Below are 18,478 nucleotides of genomic sequence, written 5' to 3' on the forward strand. Positions count from 1 at the left end.
ACGATGGGCTGATTTCGTTCAATATACTACTATAGTATAATTCGATTATAATATTATATATATTTTGATTTTGGTATTTAAGTTTACAAAAAATAAATAAATTAAATATTATCTTGTTTTTATATTACAAAATAAATGTACGATTGTACAGCCTGCAGCTTGTTATAGAGTTTCCGCCGTGGCAGCGAAATTGCGCAATAATAGTGAGGAGTTCATATTTTGTTAATTAATTATTATTTATTACATATCAATTAATTAATTTTTTTTTACCTGCTTTACTAACAAAAATGGAAAAACCACCGAAAAATACTTTAAAATATTTTTAAAAAACACCAAAGGTCACCAAGATCTATCTCCCCCCTGTAAATACACCGCTGACGTATTCATGTATAAACATTTTATTACAATAAATTTACTTATAAAAAAAAAATAGTACTTACCATAGCTAATACTAGTACTAATAAAATAGTTCTATATATCCAAAATCTATGGTACTTACCATTGACCTATTATAATAGGTAAATGGTACTTACACAATTTGAATACACCCGATATAATGTTATCAATTAATAACTGTAACTCCTTTCCTTATCTTTTTTATTTGATAACTTTATCTCGTTCTTTTTTGATATTACAATTACACACAGCTATACAGATTTTACATTTCCCAACCTTATGGTTTATTTTTAATTTTTTTTTAAACCTTTGTACTCCCACCAGACCGTGCAAGTTTTTATATTCAGGTCGTCGAATACACCACAATACCACATTAATATTCTCTAATTTGGAATAGTAACCCGATCTAAACATCCAGTGTACATCAACGATTTGCCTGGCAATAATGGACAACAAAGATGACGAACTACCTGACAAAGATGCAGCCAAAGAATTTTATGCCAGATATGAACCCAAAGAAATATTGGGCAGGTAACATTCATTGAATTGTTATTAATGCAATCAATGGTTCAATAAATTCATTGAATTATGATTTAATACTATAGAGGTGTTAGTTCGACTGTACGACGATGCGTAGAAAAAGAGACTGGCATGGAATTTGCGGCAAAAATTATAGACCTAAGTAATGATCCCGAAAATAGAGGAGCTACTTTAGAAGAAATCAACATACTAAGAATGGTTATTGGACATGAATATATTAGTAAGTATTATCTAATTTATATTATAAATTACTAAATATTTAATGAAGTTTAAAAATTAATTTCAGTACATTTACATGATGTATTCGAGTCGGAGACATTCATATTTTTGGTATTTGAACTTTGTAGAAATGGCGAATTGTTTGATTATTTAACCAATGTTGTAACATTGTCTGAGAAAAAAACCAGGTATATAATGAGACAATTATTTGAAGCTTTGCAACATGTCCATAGACAAGGTGTTGTACATAGAGATATCAAACCCGAAAATATTTTGCTCGACGATGCACTGGATATAAAGCTCACTGATTTTGGATTTGCAAGTGTTTTAAAACCTAATCAATTACTCAGAGGTGAGTTCAAACAATGTATTGTTAAAGTGGTATAAATCTTTTTATTGCCCCATATATTAGTATTCATATTCAAGCTTAAAGATAACATATAATTGTTCAACATTTGAAATTAGGTACTGTTAGGTAAGAAATCTATATATATATCTTAGTAAATTTCTGTATTACTATTTTAGGTTCTATATGTTTATAATTTTGTTGATATTATATGTCTGTAAATTTGTTATTTGTTCTATTCTGTTATTTAATTGTTTATATTTCTGTAATGATATGTTTAGATTCTGAGTAGAGTGATTGGTTTTATAGTTAATTTTTAATTTATTTCTTTATGGATAGGTACTTTTTACTTGGAGTAATCTACACGCCTTTTTAATTACGTACCAACATACTTGGGAATTGCTCCAAATAGTAATTTGACTTTGATGAAGTTATTTTTTGGTTTTTTCTGTAGTTTCTCTTATTATGTTATGAAACAATGACAATAACCTTCAAACAACTTTGATTAAATATCAGTAAGTATGTTCAGAACCGTTATTTTAATGTTATATAGTTAATTATTGCTTTCTAATTTGCATCTCTACAGAAACTAAAATATATTCCCATTCTAATGATCTATCACCAATTTTTTATCTGCTTTTTTTGTCATGTATTACACTTTTGTTTTTAGATTTATGTGGGACACCAAATTATTTAGCTCCAGAAGTATTAAAAGTAAATATGTTTGATGATGCTGAAGGATATGGATTCTCATGTGATCTGTAATTATATAATAATAATTATAAACTAATTTAATTTTAAAATTATTTTAATGCCAGTTTTAAAATATAATAATTCATATTTTAGTAACTGTACGACATATTCTAATCTTCTATTTATGCCAATATTTTTAATTTCTGGAATCGACTGACTCCTTTCTCTTTTATGGAATATTTTTAGTTAACTTTATAAATATAATGTATCTTTAGTGAGATTGACTCTTGAATTAGCTATTATGTAGTTGGACATCTTCTTAAACTCGTCATTAACCTAACCTGCATTATGTGAAGTTTTGCTCAGAATCTTTGAATGCGATAGGTAATTTATAAATCTATTTACATATTATTATAATGTAATTGCTTACTAATTGATCAATCAACTCAAAAGTATTGTTTTTTTTATTTCAAATGTTAATTAATATTTTGTGGTATAAAATTATTATTTTCTAATCAACCATCACCTTCAGTCTCATATGTCTTAAGCATATGGAAACCTGTATACTCTTATTCTGAATCAGGCATGTAACCTGCAGGGAGGGGGGGGGGGGCACAATACATTTTTGGATTATACAGATGAGGGAGTGGAGCGTCTAAACACCCAAATCAATCTCCTGGTAACGTTTCTGTTCTGAATAGAGTGTAGATGCCCAGGCACAACTATTATGCATAGGCTGAGACAAGGACGTGCTCATGGTGGGATGAGAGTGTCATATCCTCCTCCTCTCTTTGGCTTATTTTTGTCATATAAAATATATGATAAGGCAATGAAAGTATATTCTTTACTGATATAATATAACATGGTCTGAGAATAGTAAAAGAATTCATATCCCTCCCTTTCAAAAAATCAGAGCTAACCACTAGGCTGAGAGGTTGATTCTTATCCCGAATGAGTATAGGGATAAAGAGATTGAACTCAATTTACAGAAACCATTTTAAATAAAGTATATAGTTAATCTTTGACTAGTAACATATCAGTCGATGATATAAATCTATTTCATTCTTTTCTTTTTTAAGTATGTTTCCAATATTTTTTTAAATTATCTAGTTTAAATTTTTACTTAACTTTACAATTACTCATTTTATTTTAAATTTCACTAGTTGTCATTTCAAAGTATTCATAAATACATTTATTGGTTAGGTAATAGGTAATATTTAAAAACTTTTTGTGTATATTTTTTTTGAAAAAAATATTAATTATATACATGTAAATGTTTGTTAGTTCGGTTTAATTTAAATCTGGTTTACCTAAAATAGTTAAGTTAACATTAAAAATAACTTTAGGAGTACAAAATGCATGTAAACATGATATCATAGGTGTTTTTTCTTGTCTCTACTCTAGTACTAATAACAAACTTAAATGTTGGATAATACAATATTACCCAGCTAATGTCAATATATAATACTTGGTTAGTTATCAAAATAACAATAATAAATGTGTACAATTGTAATTGTATTTAATAATATTGAATGTACCAAGTGTAAAGTTGAATTACAAATAAATATTAAGTACCAATAAGTGGGGATTTTGTATACTTTATAATATGTGACATTTTTAATTTGTTATAGTTTATTATTAGAATTAAATGTACTATATAATAATATGCAAACTACATAGATAATAAAGTTCATTATAATTATATTTATTTTCAGGTGGGCATGTGGTGTAGTTATGTATACATTGTAAGTAATACAATTAGTTATGTTATCTATATAAATAGTATTTCTCATTTTAAATACAATTAATTGTTATAACTTCATTGCAGATTAATTGGTTGTCCTCCGTTTTGGCACCGTAAACAGATGATTATGTTGAGAAATATAATGGAAGGAAAATACACATTTAATTCTCCGGAGTGGCAGGATATTTCTGGTAAAAATATTAAAAATAAATAGTTAGTCTAAATTTAAAATTAACTTTTTGATAAAATAAGAAACAATAATATTATACTGGTATTTTTTATGTAAATATTTCTAGAGGCACCAAAAGATTTAATTAGAAAACTTTTAGTTTTGAATCCAAATGAAAGGTTGACAGTAGATGAAGCACTGGAACATCAATTTTTCAATGTTAAAGTATGTAAATATTTTAGCTTATTTCAGTTTGAAATAGAAGTACTTTTTGGCCTACATGTCATATAATAATAATAATAATAATTTATTTAGCAAAACAATACAAATTTTAATAATATGAATAAAAATTATACATATTATATGTTTGCAACTCCCCTTTTAGCTTCCATATGCTATCTACAAATAAAAAACCATATAGGTTTATTCTTACCTTTATTTAATTGAATACTGTAGTTGAATAGTTATCATTATTTCATTGAAATATTTAACTAAACAAGTGGTTGACATTGAGTAACCTATTTTGTATTGAGTCTTTTTTGGTGGCTATAGCTGAACACATTTAAAAATTCTATAGAACATTCATAACCGTATTGACAATTACGTAAAATCTACTAATTTTACAATTGGTGACGGTCGCCTGCAGGTCAAATGATGTCGGCCACTGGCATGCGCATGCCAAATCGACGTCGGCGTTCAATGTGTTAAACTACGTATTGATTGCCATGTTTCACACCCACGCCTGTATTAATATTTAGAATCATTTTTACGGCTGTTTTTAACATTTCTTTCATTTTAACATCACACACTTCACCAGCAGCATTGAATTTGTATACCAGTTGAAAGTACAGTGTGTCAGTAATACATAGTATACAGTATGTACAATAAAGTAAATTTGTCATAAAGGTATAAAACTAGAATGCCATGAGAAAAAAAAGTTGTTATCGAGTGTAGATACTGGGTGGTTCGCGTTTGGGCGAGTGATTTCAAAACATTATGTATTATGACTTAAGGTGATATCTTTTTATATTCTATGATGTGTTTAGGCAGTATTTTATCAATCCATTTTTACAGGCTTGGAATTGTCCTCAGCTGGTATAACGAAAATTAAAAAATCATGTAGTTAAATTCACTAAAAACATAATTTTCAATGAAAATGCTTCGTTTATTTCGTTTTGTTGTCAAATTGTTATAAATTTCAAAATCCATATATGGTAAATTAGCCAATAGGTATACATAATAACTAACAATAACACTATAACGAGTTTACGTTTCCAATGTTTGAGTAAAACTGATATTTGTGCCATAATTATTAAGTTTAGGTTGGTAATATACAATATAATATTTTATTATAATCTTTATAATTTTATATTTTATATTGTATCATATTCTCTCAAACACAGTATAGTGAAATAAGCCCAATCCTATTGTTTTTACTTTGTAGTATTAAGTAAAAATGGTAGTTTGCTCAAATGCATGATACTCGTAGCACCATACACAACACCGATAAATTGACAATAGGTAGCACACCACACGTATACCTAATTTTCATTAACTATTACAATATAATAACTACGTTAACTTTTATTTTAGATGTTTGATCAAGAAATTGCACCACTAAAGAGAACACTAAGCTTGAGTTCATCAAAATTCAATCAAATTTCAAAACTGGCTAAACAAATTAAAGTGAGGCCATTTAATGCTCGTAAGAAATTTTTATATGCTATCCTTGTAGTGCGCGTGATGATAAGGTTATTACAATTGCTACCGTGTACAACTGGTATGATTTCTGTAAAATTGGTTAAACAAGATCCTTACAGGCATAAAATTTTGAGAAAAGTAAGTAAAACCTGGTTTTAAATTATTCAAAAATTATGTTTAATAATTTAAAAAATTTATAGCTTACTGATGCAATGGCGTTTAGAGTCTATGGCCACTGGATTAAAAAAGGAGAAGGACAAAATAGGGCTGCTCTTTTTGAAAACATACATAAGACTGAATTAAAAGTAATTTACATGAGTAATTTATCACCATCAATATAGATACATGAGTAATGTAATTATTATATTTAATATAGTCATTATAGAGACTGTGTTGTTAAATTATATTATTAAAATAATCAATTAAGCTTTATTTAAATGAATATCTTCCATTGTTAACTTTTTATTAGTTTTGTTGTATTATTGATGTTAAACATTATAAATTTATAATTAAGGACTAGTGATTAATATTTAATTCTAGTATAATTGTTATTAATTAGTTGAATAATAATAAAATTTGATTTGAAATTGTTTTCAAACAAAGTTTTTTTTTTATAAAATTAGCAAAAAGTAATAAAAAAAAAAATAATACTTATTAAATAGTGTTATTTTAACTTTTTAAATAAATGTTAAATTGTTTGTAGCTAAGACACTAGGTCAGCTAGTTCCCTGGGAGGCTTTACAGTTACCATTTAATATTAATATAGGTATACAAAAAAATAAATTCCACTACATTCTGGTTTGTTATTAAAATTATACATTTTATTTATTTCAATCTGTAACTGGTAGTTGATTTAAAAACCTTATCTAGGTGTATAATTTATTATAGAATATAATTAAATAATTTTAATGTTATTGATTACTAAGAAAAATCAAATATATTAATAGGTACACAGTGGAATTTGAAATGGGGGCTGGGGGGGGGGGGGTGTTGTGAATAATTTCTAAAAACATTTTTAGGGGTGCTATCAATGCACAAAACAACGGCAATGAAATATCCCCCCAATGGAAATGGATAAATTTAAAAATTTTCTAAAATTACTAAAAAATCATTAATTTTGTGCTCTTAATAGAAATTTTCAGTATTTAAGTTACTAAAGAAACACAACTTAGTAAAGTAAACTAACACATTTGTAATGAAGATTACAGTAGGTATGCCTACTTGACGTTACAATTGTAGTGTCAAAATGAAATAACAAGATTATGCGACTATGCATATTACACTTTTGGAGTGTAAAGTGTAAACCTGCTTTGGAGTAAAAATAACGATAATAAATCTACTCAAACAAAATTAATAATTCACTTTGTAACCAAAAATACTATTTTATTTAACTTTTATTAATTATAAATTTATTTCCTTTTGTTATAATTAGATGGCATATAAGATTATAGAAAATATCAGTGTAGATATACAGTTATTAGCTAGCTACCTCCATAATTAATAGTTAAAATAGTATCTAAATTAAACAATTTATTACAAATTAAAAAATTAAAGAGCAATACATTATGTTATTTTATTTATTTCGTATGACTGGTATACAAATCAACACAGTTAAGGCCACAATATATATTGAATATAAATCAAAACATGAGTATAAAATAAAAATAAAATAACTACAGTTAAAAATGTAAATAGTTAAATAAATAAGTAATGATAGTAGGGGCACATGGTCATTGTTTACAGATAAAATCCATAGTCATAAGGCAATGTCTAGTTCTCGAATCCATTCTAATGCTTCATTATTTGCCGCATGAATTCCCTCAATGCCCCGGTTGAACCTCCTTTTCAGGCAATCTTCCACAATATGGTGTATTGTTTGGTTATTGTGACCGCAATCATACGTAGGGCTGTCCTTAAGACCCCATTTGGACATCATGGAGCCGCACCGGCCGTGACCAGTTCGAATTCTGTTAAGTACGGACCATACATCTCGTGTTAAATCCATGCCTTCTACACCTTTATTAGGGTCTGACACTAGACCACTATTTTTTACATCAGTTGATGTCCAGTTTTCGCACCATTCTTTTGTACCCTCAAAGTTTGATAGTGCTAACTCCTTAGCTGTGCTCCACGGGGGCTTTCTTGATTTTAGCCTGAGGTTAGGTGTATTTATCAGCATTTGGTATAACAGGGACTTTTTCGTCTTATCAGCTTTGGTTGTTGTTCTAAGCAGTGCCTCCTTCCTGCGTAATGTTGGTGGCAGAATATTAGTTAAGACTGGTAACCATTGTGTCGGTGTGCTTTTTACTTTTCCATCAACTATTCTCATTGCGCTGTTGAGTTGTGTGTCTATTTTTTTCGTATGTGTACTGTTACACCAGACTTGAGCTCCGTATTCTGCGGTACTGTAAACTAGGGCCAACGTAGCTGTTCTTAGAGTCCTGCCATCTGCTCCCCAGTCCGTGCCGGCAAGTTTCTGTATTATGTTGATGCGCGAATGTAGCTTCTTCGTTGTTTTCTCAATGTGTTCTTTAAAGGTAACTATGTTATTGATTACATAACAAACATTACATTACATTTTTCCTTTTATATAAAACGCTTAAAACTATAAAATATCAACTTATACAATTACTTCAAAATAATATTGTATTGGTGATTGGTCAATGAAAATATTTTTGGTTAAAATGACTTAGTAGTTGTATTTATTACAAATCATTTGCCCCTTAATTTGAACTAAATTGTTTTAAATTTGACATGAAAAGTAATCTAAACATTTTAAAGATTTTAATAAGAGTAAACAAAACATAAGAATATGAGATACCTAGTTAACTATATCTTATAAAAATACAATGATTTGTGGACAGAAAAGATTTGTTATATATACTTAACATTAAATAAATATTTTATCAAGCTTTTAATTTTTTATAATAAAAAAAACCTATATTTAGTACAGTTTGTGTTTTATACAATTTGAAATCTATATTGTTTAATTAATCTATAAGTTTTATTTAGTTCAGATCAATTTTTAGGTATTTATAATTATAAGAAACATTCAATAAGTACTTATACATATTAATAATTTATTCAATCTCATAAGTTATTACTTATTTGTTATTAATTTATTATATAATAATTATATGATGATATTGTTTTGAATTTATGATGTGTGGTGAATCACGTTTTAATGTAAATTTAACAAAACATTTTTAAATTGAAGCATTGTATTTTACTCTTATGTTAATTGGTCAACACTCATTTAAGTACTTATTATATTAAATAAATCAATAATATTGAGAAGTTACACAGTATATGTTACTTATAGGTATTCTATAAAGCAGTATCGGATCTAGTTGATCCAGGGCTTAATTTTGGGCAAAAGAACAAAAAGTTCCAAAATTGGCTAAACACAGTGTAAATCAAATTAAAACTAAGGTGATTGGGGGGGGAGCAAATGCCCCTTTGCCCCCCCCTAGATCCGCCACTGCTATAAAGTGTGTTTTGATTGCGTTAAATGTTAATAACATAAGCAGTTAATAAACAGTTTAAAGAAAAATGTTAATAGTGGTTTAAAAGTCTCTGTTTTTCTCTACTTAATATCTTAAACAATAATTTATTATACTATTTCATAGGTACCTACCAAATAGATTTACTTTTCAAATGATGATAAATAATAATTCTTATATTTATTATTATTACATATTTATAATTTAATCTTGTAGTGTTTAGATTGTTTCAACAGCAATTAGTTATTACTATATACTGTACATTTGTACCTAACCTACCTATTTAGGTATTAAAGGTATATTATGTTCAAAATAATAACCAACACTCACAGACTACGGCAGTTGACTTGAAATGTTTGAAATACAATAAAGTAAGTCCTCAAAGTCACTTATCGTGAGAAACTAGTGACTGAGAAGTGAGAAGAGTTTTTGTTTGCCGAGTAAAAAATGTCAACCGGTCAACGAGTACGTACGTATTGTATTGTGATATTGTGATATTGTGTGAACATTTCAGCTTTTGACGCAAGTCGCAAATATAATTTCATGCAATATATTTTTCTTCTTTTAGCGCACACCGGAATGGCCACACGATACCATTAAACCAGTAATAATCTGTACACGTATAGATAGAGGAGGCGACTGCTGAGTCGATTTCCTGGTGACGGATAAAATTTTGGCTACCACGTGACAAATTTTATTTCTAACAACAGGTAGGAATAATATAAAACAAATACATATATAATATTACGTCTAAATATAGATAATTTAAATCCCCCCTCCCATATACACACACATACACAAACCACTCTCGTCATCACTGCGTTCCCTTGACCCAATTGCCGGTCGACGACGTACAATTTTATATTTTAATTGTTTTTTTTTTGCGTACTTATTTCCCTCCCCCTTCCGCCCCTTGTCGACCCCCTAAAATTCTAGTCTCGCGCTCACACGCACGCACAAGGGGGAAAGCTCAGCCAGGTTTCGCGTAACCCGTATTCCGCTTTCCACCCCACCAACGAGCGTAATTATTTGCACAACCGTCTAGGTATTACCTATTTACCTGTACGGCTGTACTAGTACTATTACTATTATTATTATTATTATATAGTTACTATATAGTTGGTAGTTACTATAATACTACTACAACTTCAGTACCACTACCGTTTTACTATTAACGTAGTACGCGCGATAAATAATAATAATTACGTGGCGCGCGCACGTTTTATTTCCCATGTTATTATACCGCGCTCTGGGTACAATAAAATCGAAACGTTGCCAGTTCGACTGACGACTATGACTGCGTTCGTTTCGACGAAAAAATACTAGGTAGGACTTGGCGAGCGGAGTAGTAAGTTGTACCTAGCTGGTATAGCGACGGCGATCGCAACGTAACACACGGCGGCCGTGCACATGATAGTATTATTATTGTAGTGGCTGTTAATAACGCCGTACGATCGCCATTTTATTTCCTATCTGTGTGGCGACGGTCGTACTCGTAGAGAAAAGGGGCGATCGTTGACTTGAATTAAATATACTTAATATTAGTCGTCACTATAAAACAGACGGGCTCGAACGGCAGGCGTGAGAGAGAGGGAAAAACAACAGTGAGAAAATTTAGATTTGACTCGTAAAACATAATAATATAATAATATAATAATAATGCAGCGTAAATTATTATATTGTTGTTGTTGTCGTTGTGTACTCGTGTGGCCCGCGTGGGCGACGTTTACACCGCGCGACACACGCCGAACCCGTATGGTTATTATTATACGTATATAGGTACATAATATTTTATATAATATTATTATTATTATAAAGCCGCCGCTGGGACGGACAACGTGCGCGCGCGTAAAAAAATCCACGCAACACACGCACCACACGCGCGCGCGCGGCAAATTACACACAAAAGTGAAACGAGTGTTGTCCGCCGAGTTTTGCCGCGCACGCTCTTCCCGACCACCCCGTCCACGTTTGCGTGAGTGTGTGTGTGTGTACGTGCGAGTTGCCCGCCGCCACCGCCGTGGTCGTCGCCGGCCGCCGTGCCGTCACCGTCGCGGTCGTCGTCGTTGGAATCGTACGCACACGACTCGATACGGCCGCCGCCAGACGCCACGCCCACCCGGTGGACTTGTACGCGCCGGATTGGACGGCGGCCCGGACACGTGAGCAACCGCCAGCGTGCAGCGCCCGGGCCCCGCCGCCGATCATTTCGGCTCGCGAAAATCCTACGCGCTCCACGTCGCTCGCCGCGCACCCGGCACCGCACAGCCAGTAGCCTCAGCGGCACAGCGACGACCGACCTGTGGGCACGTTATTAGCGGTTATTATTTTATTTTTTTTCGTTTTTTAGTTTTCAATGAAGCGCACGGGTTTTTAATTTTTCGTTTTCGTTATTGTTATTATTATTATTATTATTATTATTATTGTTATTATTTTAAAAATTCGCGATTCAAAAATAATCGTCTCTCGCCCGGGTGTACCAGAGACGTCGTCGACGTGTGTCGCCGCCGCTCGTTCACGAATAATCCACTGCCACCGGTATATACACCTGGAATAAATCGCTCGACCGTTCCCGTCGCGCGACACGAGTAGGAAAAATTCCAAAAGCCCGTCGTCGTCTGCGTGACGTTTTCGATCGGTCTCCCGCGTCGCCGGCGGTTTGCGCGCGTCACACTTAACGGCATGAAGCGACCACGGCGATCGTGACTCGGCACGGCAGGGCGTCTCGCGATTGTGTAAATGGTGTTTGCGTCCAGGGTACTGTGATATGTTTGCTGTTGACACGTGGACGACGACGACGGAGGAGGTGGCTTGCCCGGGCCAGCATGAGCATGAGATGCGGGCTACAGACACTGCTTGAGGCTGCCCGATTCGTCGAGTTACAGGAAGAGTTCGAAAAACAACAGTTGGTCACCTTACACGCAGCCGGTAACGATTACACTATACCCATATTCTAGATCTTGAATATCTTACGATGTAAAATTTTAATAAAAAACAATTTTTTTAATAATATTGTCGATGCGCAACAACCCCCTCTACAAATAGGTATTGTGGGAAAATTATTTATCTCGTTTTCCCGGCAACGCTAAATGTAAGTGTTTTTTTTTTTCATATCCGACTTCTCCTCGGTGGCGTTTCTCGCGCTCTCGTCGTGCGTTTTACGATGTACAACGGTGCACGAGCACGAAGAAAGTCTAAGGTAATTGGGGGAGCGAGGGGGCTATGCGCATTTCGTGCCGGTTTTAGGGTTGGCCGGGTGCGGAGGTGTGTAGATCGTGGGTCCCCTGTGGTGGGGTGGGTAGGGGGGGCAACGAAGATTCCGTGAACGGATAGAGAGCGGGCGTGGCAGGGCGCACACTGTATTTGTGGAATGACCTTCGTTGTCCTCTCTCTCGCAACGTGCGACGCGATACAGTGGTCGCCGGTCGGTCGCTGCTGCCGTTGTCGACTGTCGTCGTCATTGCCGCGGTGACCGCGGTTGCCAGAGCGTGGAGATTCTTGTGTGCCTGCCCGAAGACGCCGCACGCCAGTCCGGTGTCGCGAAGGTCACGTGCTGCGGGAAAACTCGCCCTCTCCCCGTCGGCAAGCCGCTCTGACTATTATACAACGCGTGCATGTGCGCGTGTGCGTGTAAACATTTGCCACATGGCTCCCCCCACTCTTCGCCACGCCGTCTGCCCGACACCAACCCCCTCGCTAGCTTTCCTCTTCCCGTAGAAAATGCATTTTTTTTCATTTATTAATTTCAATTATTATTCGTAATTCTAATATTGCGTGCAATTCGGAACATTATTATACGCGGTTCATTGTAGTGTGTTTTTTAGCCGCGGTGTTGGCCATCCTGTTGGTAGCACACGGTCGACCACGTGGAGTTTGCTGCCTGGCAGTGTCCGTCGTCGTCAATGCGATTTTATTATTATTATTATACCACGGGGCCTCTCTCCGACCACCACCCACCTCTTACGATATTAGTTCGTTTTGGACGTGCGTGTGTATACACGCTGTGATGCGAGATCGATTCGAAATGGGAACGTATTTGTAACACAACGACTGTATTTTCGGTTTTACGTGTTTATTTCTTCTCATAAAGTGTGTGTGTTGTACGTATTTATTGTAGGTAGGTGGTCACCCACCACATCGAAACTCCACCCTAGGAACCTAGATGTAATACGTATAGACGTGTAATAGCCAATATTATTGGTGTCGAAATCTACCATGTACGTGTCTCTGCCTGGAAATAGTAACGAGGATAATATATTATAATAATATATTATTGCCTGTTACACGGATATTTTTCTTTCTTTCGGCGAACGCGATTATAATTTATTATAATATTATTACAATATGTCTACGAATTGGCAAAGGTGAAAGCGCGAATTCTGGTTCCCGGCGTTCCCGCAACGCCAACTAATTGGTTCCTAATTTTCCAGCATGCGTTCTCAGCTTGGTTGGCGAACCTGGGTTTCCCTAGCTTGCGTTTCCCCCCTTTGCAATACTCGCTCGCGCCCAGTCGATGATATTCCGACGACTGTGACCAATCTCGTTGTCTCTGCTGCAATTATCTCTACCCGGTTAATCGTTGTTTTCCACGTTCCCCTCGGCCAATCGCCGGTAATACCGCCAACGCCGATGACTGGTCATAGGTGGAATCGAGAAAAACGCAGTACTCGTAATGCCAGGATCACCCGAGAACGGTCAAAAACTTTCGCTTATGTCCTACTCATCCGATTCGGATTTCCGAACGCTAATCCCATTAAATGCGACAATGTTGATAATATGAAGTAGACACTAAAACATGAAAATAATATTACTTACCTAAATTATTATAACCGCGTATGAGCAGCGTTTAGGAGGATGTTTTCTCTCTGACCCTCAGCCACGCGTAGCAAATTAACATTTAAGTGAGTGAATTCATCTATAATCTTAAAATATGTTTACAAAAGTTAGTATTGTAGGTAATAATAAGGTGAATAAGACTAATTGCTACTCAAATATTGCTATCGTTATTTTTACTATTTAACTATTTTTACTGTTTCGGTGTTATACATATTATTATATAGTATTAACTACATATATTAATCGTTCATAAATTATCCACCGGGTAAGAGACACGTGCACTGAGCAGTGGCCAGTGAGCACAATTATAAAAGTCGACTTTATATTTATAATATTTATTATTTACCTCTGGGTATGTTTGCTTTTTTGTGATTCTTATGTTTGCAACTTATAAATAGTAGTAAATGTATTTCTAAAAACCAAACAATGTAGGTACCACAGTACAAAAGTTCGTTTTTATAGGTACTATTTTTATTAATATACAATATTATTAAAGGTAAATAAATTAACCACAATTTACGTACAACATGAATGATATAATTAACATTTAATGATTTATTTAGATTTTTAAATTATAAAAAAAAGTACAAATTAACAATTTATAATATTATATATATATTATAAAATATCATGACAAACAAATTAGCATGTATATCAAGACTATCTAGTATGTGGCCGCTATAGATAATTTTAATGTCGTACACCGTGGCATCCTAACAGGCAACTACAGCCTAACCGCTTCGGGCGTCTATAGCCATTAAAAATATAAATGCTAGAGCCTAGGATCCATTATTTGTTAGTAAGACAGAAACGGAGCGATAGATGAGAGTACATATAACAAATTGTATAAGCTGATAATAATTTAGTTTAATTTTTTTTATGTTTATAAAGCTAATATTGTTAAAAAATTGTTATAATTGTTCGGTCGATATCAGGTCTTAATATTTTAATGTGAAGTAGGTTCTGTGATCTTTGACATTAATCATCCGAATGATAGTGAAAAGAAATAAAGCAGTTAATTCTTTAAACAATTAACATTAGATGAACTTCGAATTGTTTTTATTATTCATACCAATATAAATAATGATACATTATTTATTATACAATCAATCAATAATTTAGTATTTATAAATACAGTCAACGTATGTGAACTAATGTCTAAACATGGATCTATTGTGCATTTTACAGATTAGTGTTTATAGATTGAGTAATCCATAATCCATATTATTATATATTATATTACATACTGTGATTAACATTAATTCAGTTACACGTACCCCTTAATTCCTCGTTTTATTCATTCTGTAAAAATTACACGATAATTTAGTAAGCACATTATGAACTGTAGAAAATTACTTATTCATTATTATGAAGCATAAATGTAATAGGTACTTAAATATGTCATTAAAATGTCAAATTAATCTATGTTTATTTCTCATATAAGGATATGTGTTTCTCGTTTACAATAATCGTAAAATGTGAATACAAATACTTGGTATGTTTTAATCTTAAATTCTTAAATATATTTTTTTTAGCTACATTTTTGAAAAGTAGATGTGTACACGATTTCATTTTACTACATAATTTACTAAAACAATTGATTTTCTGTAGCTATACATATAGGGCCTAAAATATTGTGTAGTATCTGCCAACAACGTATAGGATATATGTATACAATAGTATTTACTATGGAATTTTACAACATCGTTAAAAAATATATTTGAGTAATTTAATTATAATGAATTCTAATTATACACCATTAATTATTTTATTTTAGCCGAGGTTATTTTTCAGTACAAAAATTTACTATTACCTAACTACGTATTATTATTGTTTTAATTTAATAGAAACCAATTTATTAAGTTTATTTATATTTTACATCAATACATTAATTTAAAGTGTATTAGAATTAAAATTGTGTGTTCTATCATATATTGATATTTATTATGTATTCATAAATAAAATATTCTTAGACATGCAGAACCTGTGTTTCATATGTCAGCGTATATCATATTTTATTCTGGATATAATTATAATATAACATATTTGGTACTAATTATTTTTAGTCATGGTTTAACAAGACAATAATTGTATTCATAGTGAGAATGTTTATACTTCAGGATTATTTTTATTTACTTATTTAACAATGCAATTTAAAATGATCTATAGGAATGAGCTATGGCCTATGAGAAGTTCTCTTTAGAATGCGTATTAAATAATATGTTCTAACGTAATATTTATATTTCTTAAGTACTTATATTCTAATATATACTATATAAATATAAAATATATTTAATACTTCATTTAAAATTTCACATTTCTTAATTATTCATATTATTTATATGTATATGTAGTACAAATTAATATACCTATTACTTTAAGGTGAATATAAAACAGTGTAATATAATTTTCTTCGAAACTGCTTTTGAAGGAAGTTGATACTTTTATAGTATGGTGATTGGGTACTTGATTTTTTTAATATAATTTTTCCTTATATTATTTTAGTATGTATATTATGTATGTATAATTGCAATATTATATTTTATTATGCTTTTGTATACTGGTAAAATAGGATTTGAATTGGTGAGTGATTACTGTTTTTGTCCGCAAGTATATTTGAAATACTACCCCTGGCCCCTGCTGTGACGGCAGTCTTTCGAGTCTGAGAAATAGTAAATCAATAGCGAAACACAAAATCAAATAAAAATAAACAAATTGGATAATGCCACGCGTTGCGGATTTAAATTTCAGTTCGTGTGGAAATTATTACACATCCGTGACTAGGGTTTTTTGGAATTTCGCGAAACCCGTGTTCTGTACTTCTGTGCGAGTGGCAGCGCCGTCGTCGTCCACGCTGTTGGAATATACAGCACAATTTTATTATGTGCGTTTTCCTCGTCGATAAAAACTACTACTGTGCACCGGAGAAATGACTAATGCCGCCGCCCTCAAGACTGACGTCACAACGACGGTGGCCGATGTTTATTTCAATAATGATGAAATTGTTTTTCTATCACAAAACACAGGTGTTACTGTATGTATATTAGGAGACGGCATACCAATAGATTCGATTGATTTAGGTAAATAAATATTGTTCGATCAATTCATGACACAAGACCTCAAACCAATGTTAATTTTAAATTTGCAAAATTATTAATCACAATAGGTTTTATTGAAAATTAGCCATATATTATATTATTATTGTTGGTCATAAGTTTTAATACTCTAAAATCTTCAAATTGTGCACAAACAAACTCCGAATCAGGGAATATGTACTGTTTATTTTGATATTTCTTTGACAAGGCCATGCAACTAAACTAGCAATAATTTATACATTAGGCTCCCCCCCCCCAAAAAAAAAACAAAACCTCAAATACAACACAATTCAAGACCTATTTCATATTTGTTATTTAATATTTTGGTTTTTCGTGATGAGTGTTGACCGTCTCGTTATGAATTCGTGATTATTTTTTCTTCGTTTATACAATGCCATTCATTAAGGAAAACAATAGCAAAAGAAAAAAAATCCGTTTCTCATTAAACCGTCGAAATTTAGTTTTTTTTTTATTATTATTTATTAATACCTACCTATAGATATCGTATAGAAAGCTAATGAACGGTCGAGGTGTTTGGGTCGAAAGAGACATTGTTGTCGTCGTCGTCGTAGCCGCCGCCGCCGCCGCCGCCGCCGCCGCCGCCACGACTCGGTGGGAGTGTTGGTCGGTCGTCGACGGCGGCAAAGCTACGGTCCGGGAGTGGGGTGACGGTCGTGCCACGCGATCTGCGGAGGGGTTGCCGCCGTACACCGCGGCGAAGCACATGGGCTCGGTTATATTGTTGTTGCGCATGTTCTGGCCGTTGTCGCGCTGCACCTCCACCGTACCACCGCCGCCGCCGTCGCATGATCGACGTTACTGAGCAACACAACACGTTGTTGTCTGCTGCTGCTGCTAGCGGAGGCGGCGGCGACGACGGCGTGCTCGCCGCCCGATGGTACACGCGGGCACACGGGCATCAGACCGCCGCCGGGATTTAGAGTAATCAATGCGACGTTGCCGCTCAATGTGATTCGGCGGCCGCCCACCGCCGTGCACGAAATCGGCAACCGTCGTCGAGCCGAGAGTCGTGACCGTTTTCGAGTGTTGTGTGTTCCGTGTGCGTTCGCCAACTCGTTTTCCGCTCGCACTCGAACGGACACTTGCAAGCCGTTTGCGGATTTTTTTTTAAAATTTTCCTCTCGGTCCCGAGCGGCGGCTGTACGCGTGCACACGTGAACTGATGGGCGGGTAGGTGCCAGGCGGGGTGCTGTAAACTCGCGCGCGAATCGGTGG

The 18,478-nt window shown here is 33.5% G+C and overlaps 3 protein-coding genes across 5 annotated transcripts in view; 2 read left to right on the forward strand and 1 right to left on the reverse strand.

Moving 5' to 3' along the window:
- The first annotated feature begins 625 nt into the window (after positions 1-625).
- LOC132943239 (phosphorylase b kinase gamma catalytic chain, skeletal muscle/heart isoform) lies at positions 626-6,406 on the forward strand. Of its 2 annotated transcripts, none has more exons than XM_061012130.1 (9): positions 626-923; positions 1,002-1,156; positions 1,223-1,507; positions 2,172-2,262; positions 3,910-3,939; positions 4,023-4,129; positions 4,235-4,332; positions 5,701-5,946; positions 6,009-6,406. In XM_061012130.1, the coding sequence occupies exons 2-9, from the start codon at positions 1,048-1,050 to the stop codon at positions 6,147-6,149; spliced, it is 1,107 nt and encodes a 368-aa protein (XP_060868113.1). In that variant the 5' UTR covers positions 626-923; positions 1,002-1,047; the 3' UTR covers positions 6,150-6,406. The 2 variants fall into 2 exon arrangements, with proteins under 2 accessions (XP_060868113.1, XP_060868112.1); XM_061012129.1 differs by having other exon boundaries at positions 627-927.
- An 835-nt stretch (positions 6,407-7,241) lies between these two features.
- On the reverse strand, positions 7,242-10,000 carry LOC132943240 (uncharacterized). The gene is made up of 2 exons (XM_061012131.1): positions 9,642-10,000; positions 7,242-8,349 (listed from the first exon to the last, which is right to left on the reverse strand). Exon 2 carries the CDS (start codon positions 8,135-8,137, stop codon positions 7,565-7,567), a length of 573 nt encoding a protein of 190 aa, XP_060868114.1. The 5' UTR covers positions 8,138-8,349; positions 9,642-10,000; the 3' UTR covers positions 7,242-7,564.
- A 1,501-nt stretch (positions 10,001-11,501) lies between these two features.
- The window catches only part of LOC132942277 (max-binding protein MNT-like), a 28,855-nt gene continuing 21,878 nt past the window's right edge, over positions 11,502-18,478 (forward strand). Inside the window, exon 1 of one of the 2 annotated variants that reach the window (XM_061010549.1) lies at positions 11,502-12,239. In XM_061010549.1, the coding sequence (XP_060866532.1) occupies positions 12,137-12,239 (103 nt within the window). In that variant the 5' untranslated portion in view covers positions 11,502-12,136. The remainder of the gene's footprint in view (positions 12,240-18,478) is intronic. The other variant, XM_061010548.1, reaches the window with a different exon arrangement.

This window comes from Metopolophium dirhodum, chromosome 4 (genome assembly GCF_019925205.1).
Source record: "Metopolophium dirhodum isolate CAU chromosome 4, ASM1992520v1, whole genome shotgun sequence".
Classification (NCBI taxonomy): domain Eukaryota; kingdom Metazoa; phylum Arthropoda; class Insecta; order Hemiptera; family Aphididae; genus Metopolophium; species Metopolophium dirhodum.

Excerpts from the sequence above, each read along its gene's own strand:
- LOC132943240 (XM_061012131.1), bottom strand. The coding sequence starts at position 8,137 with ATGAGAATAGTTGATGGAAAAGTAAAAAGCACACCGACACAATGGTTA.
- LOC132943239 (XM_061012129.1), top strand. The coding sequence starts at position 842 with ATGGACAACAAAGATGACGAACTACCTGACAAAGATGCAGCCAAAGAA. Across the intron at positions 1,508-2,171 it reads ACCTAATCAATTACTCAGAG|ATTTATGTGGGACACCAAAT; the intron begins GTGAGTTCAAAC and ends TTTTGTTTTTAG. Across the intron at positions 4,130-4,234 it reads GGAGTGGCAGGATATTTCTG|AGGCACCAAAAGATTTAATT; the intron begins GTAAAAATATTA and ends AAATATTTCTAG.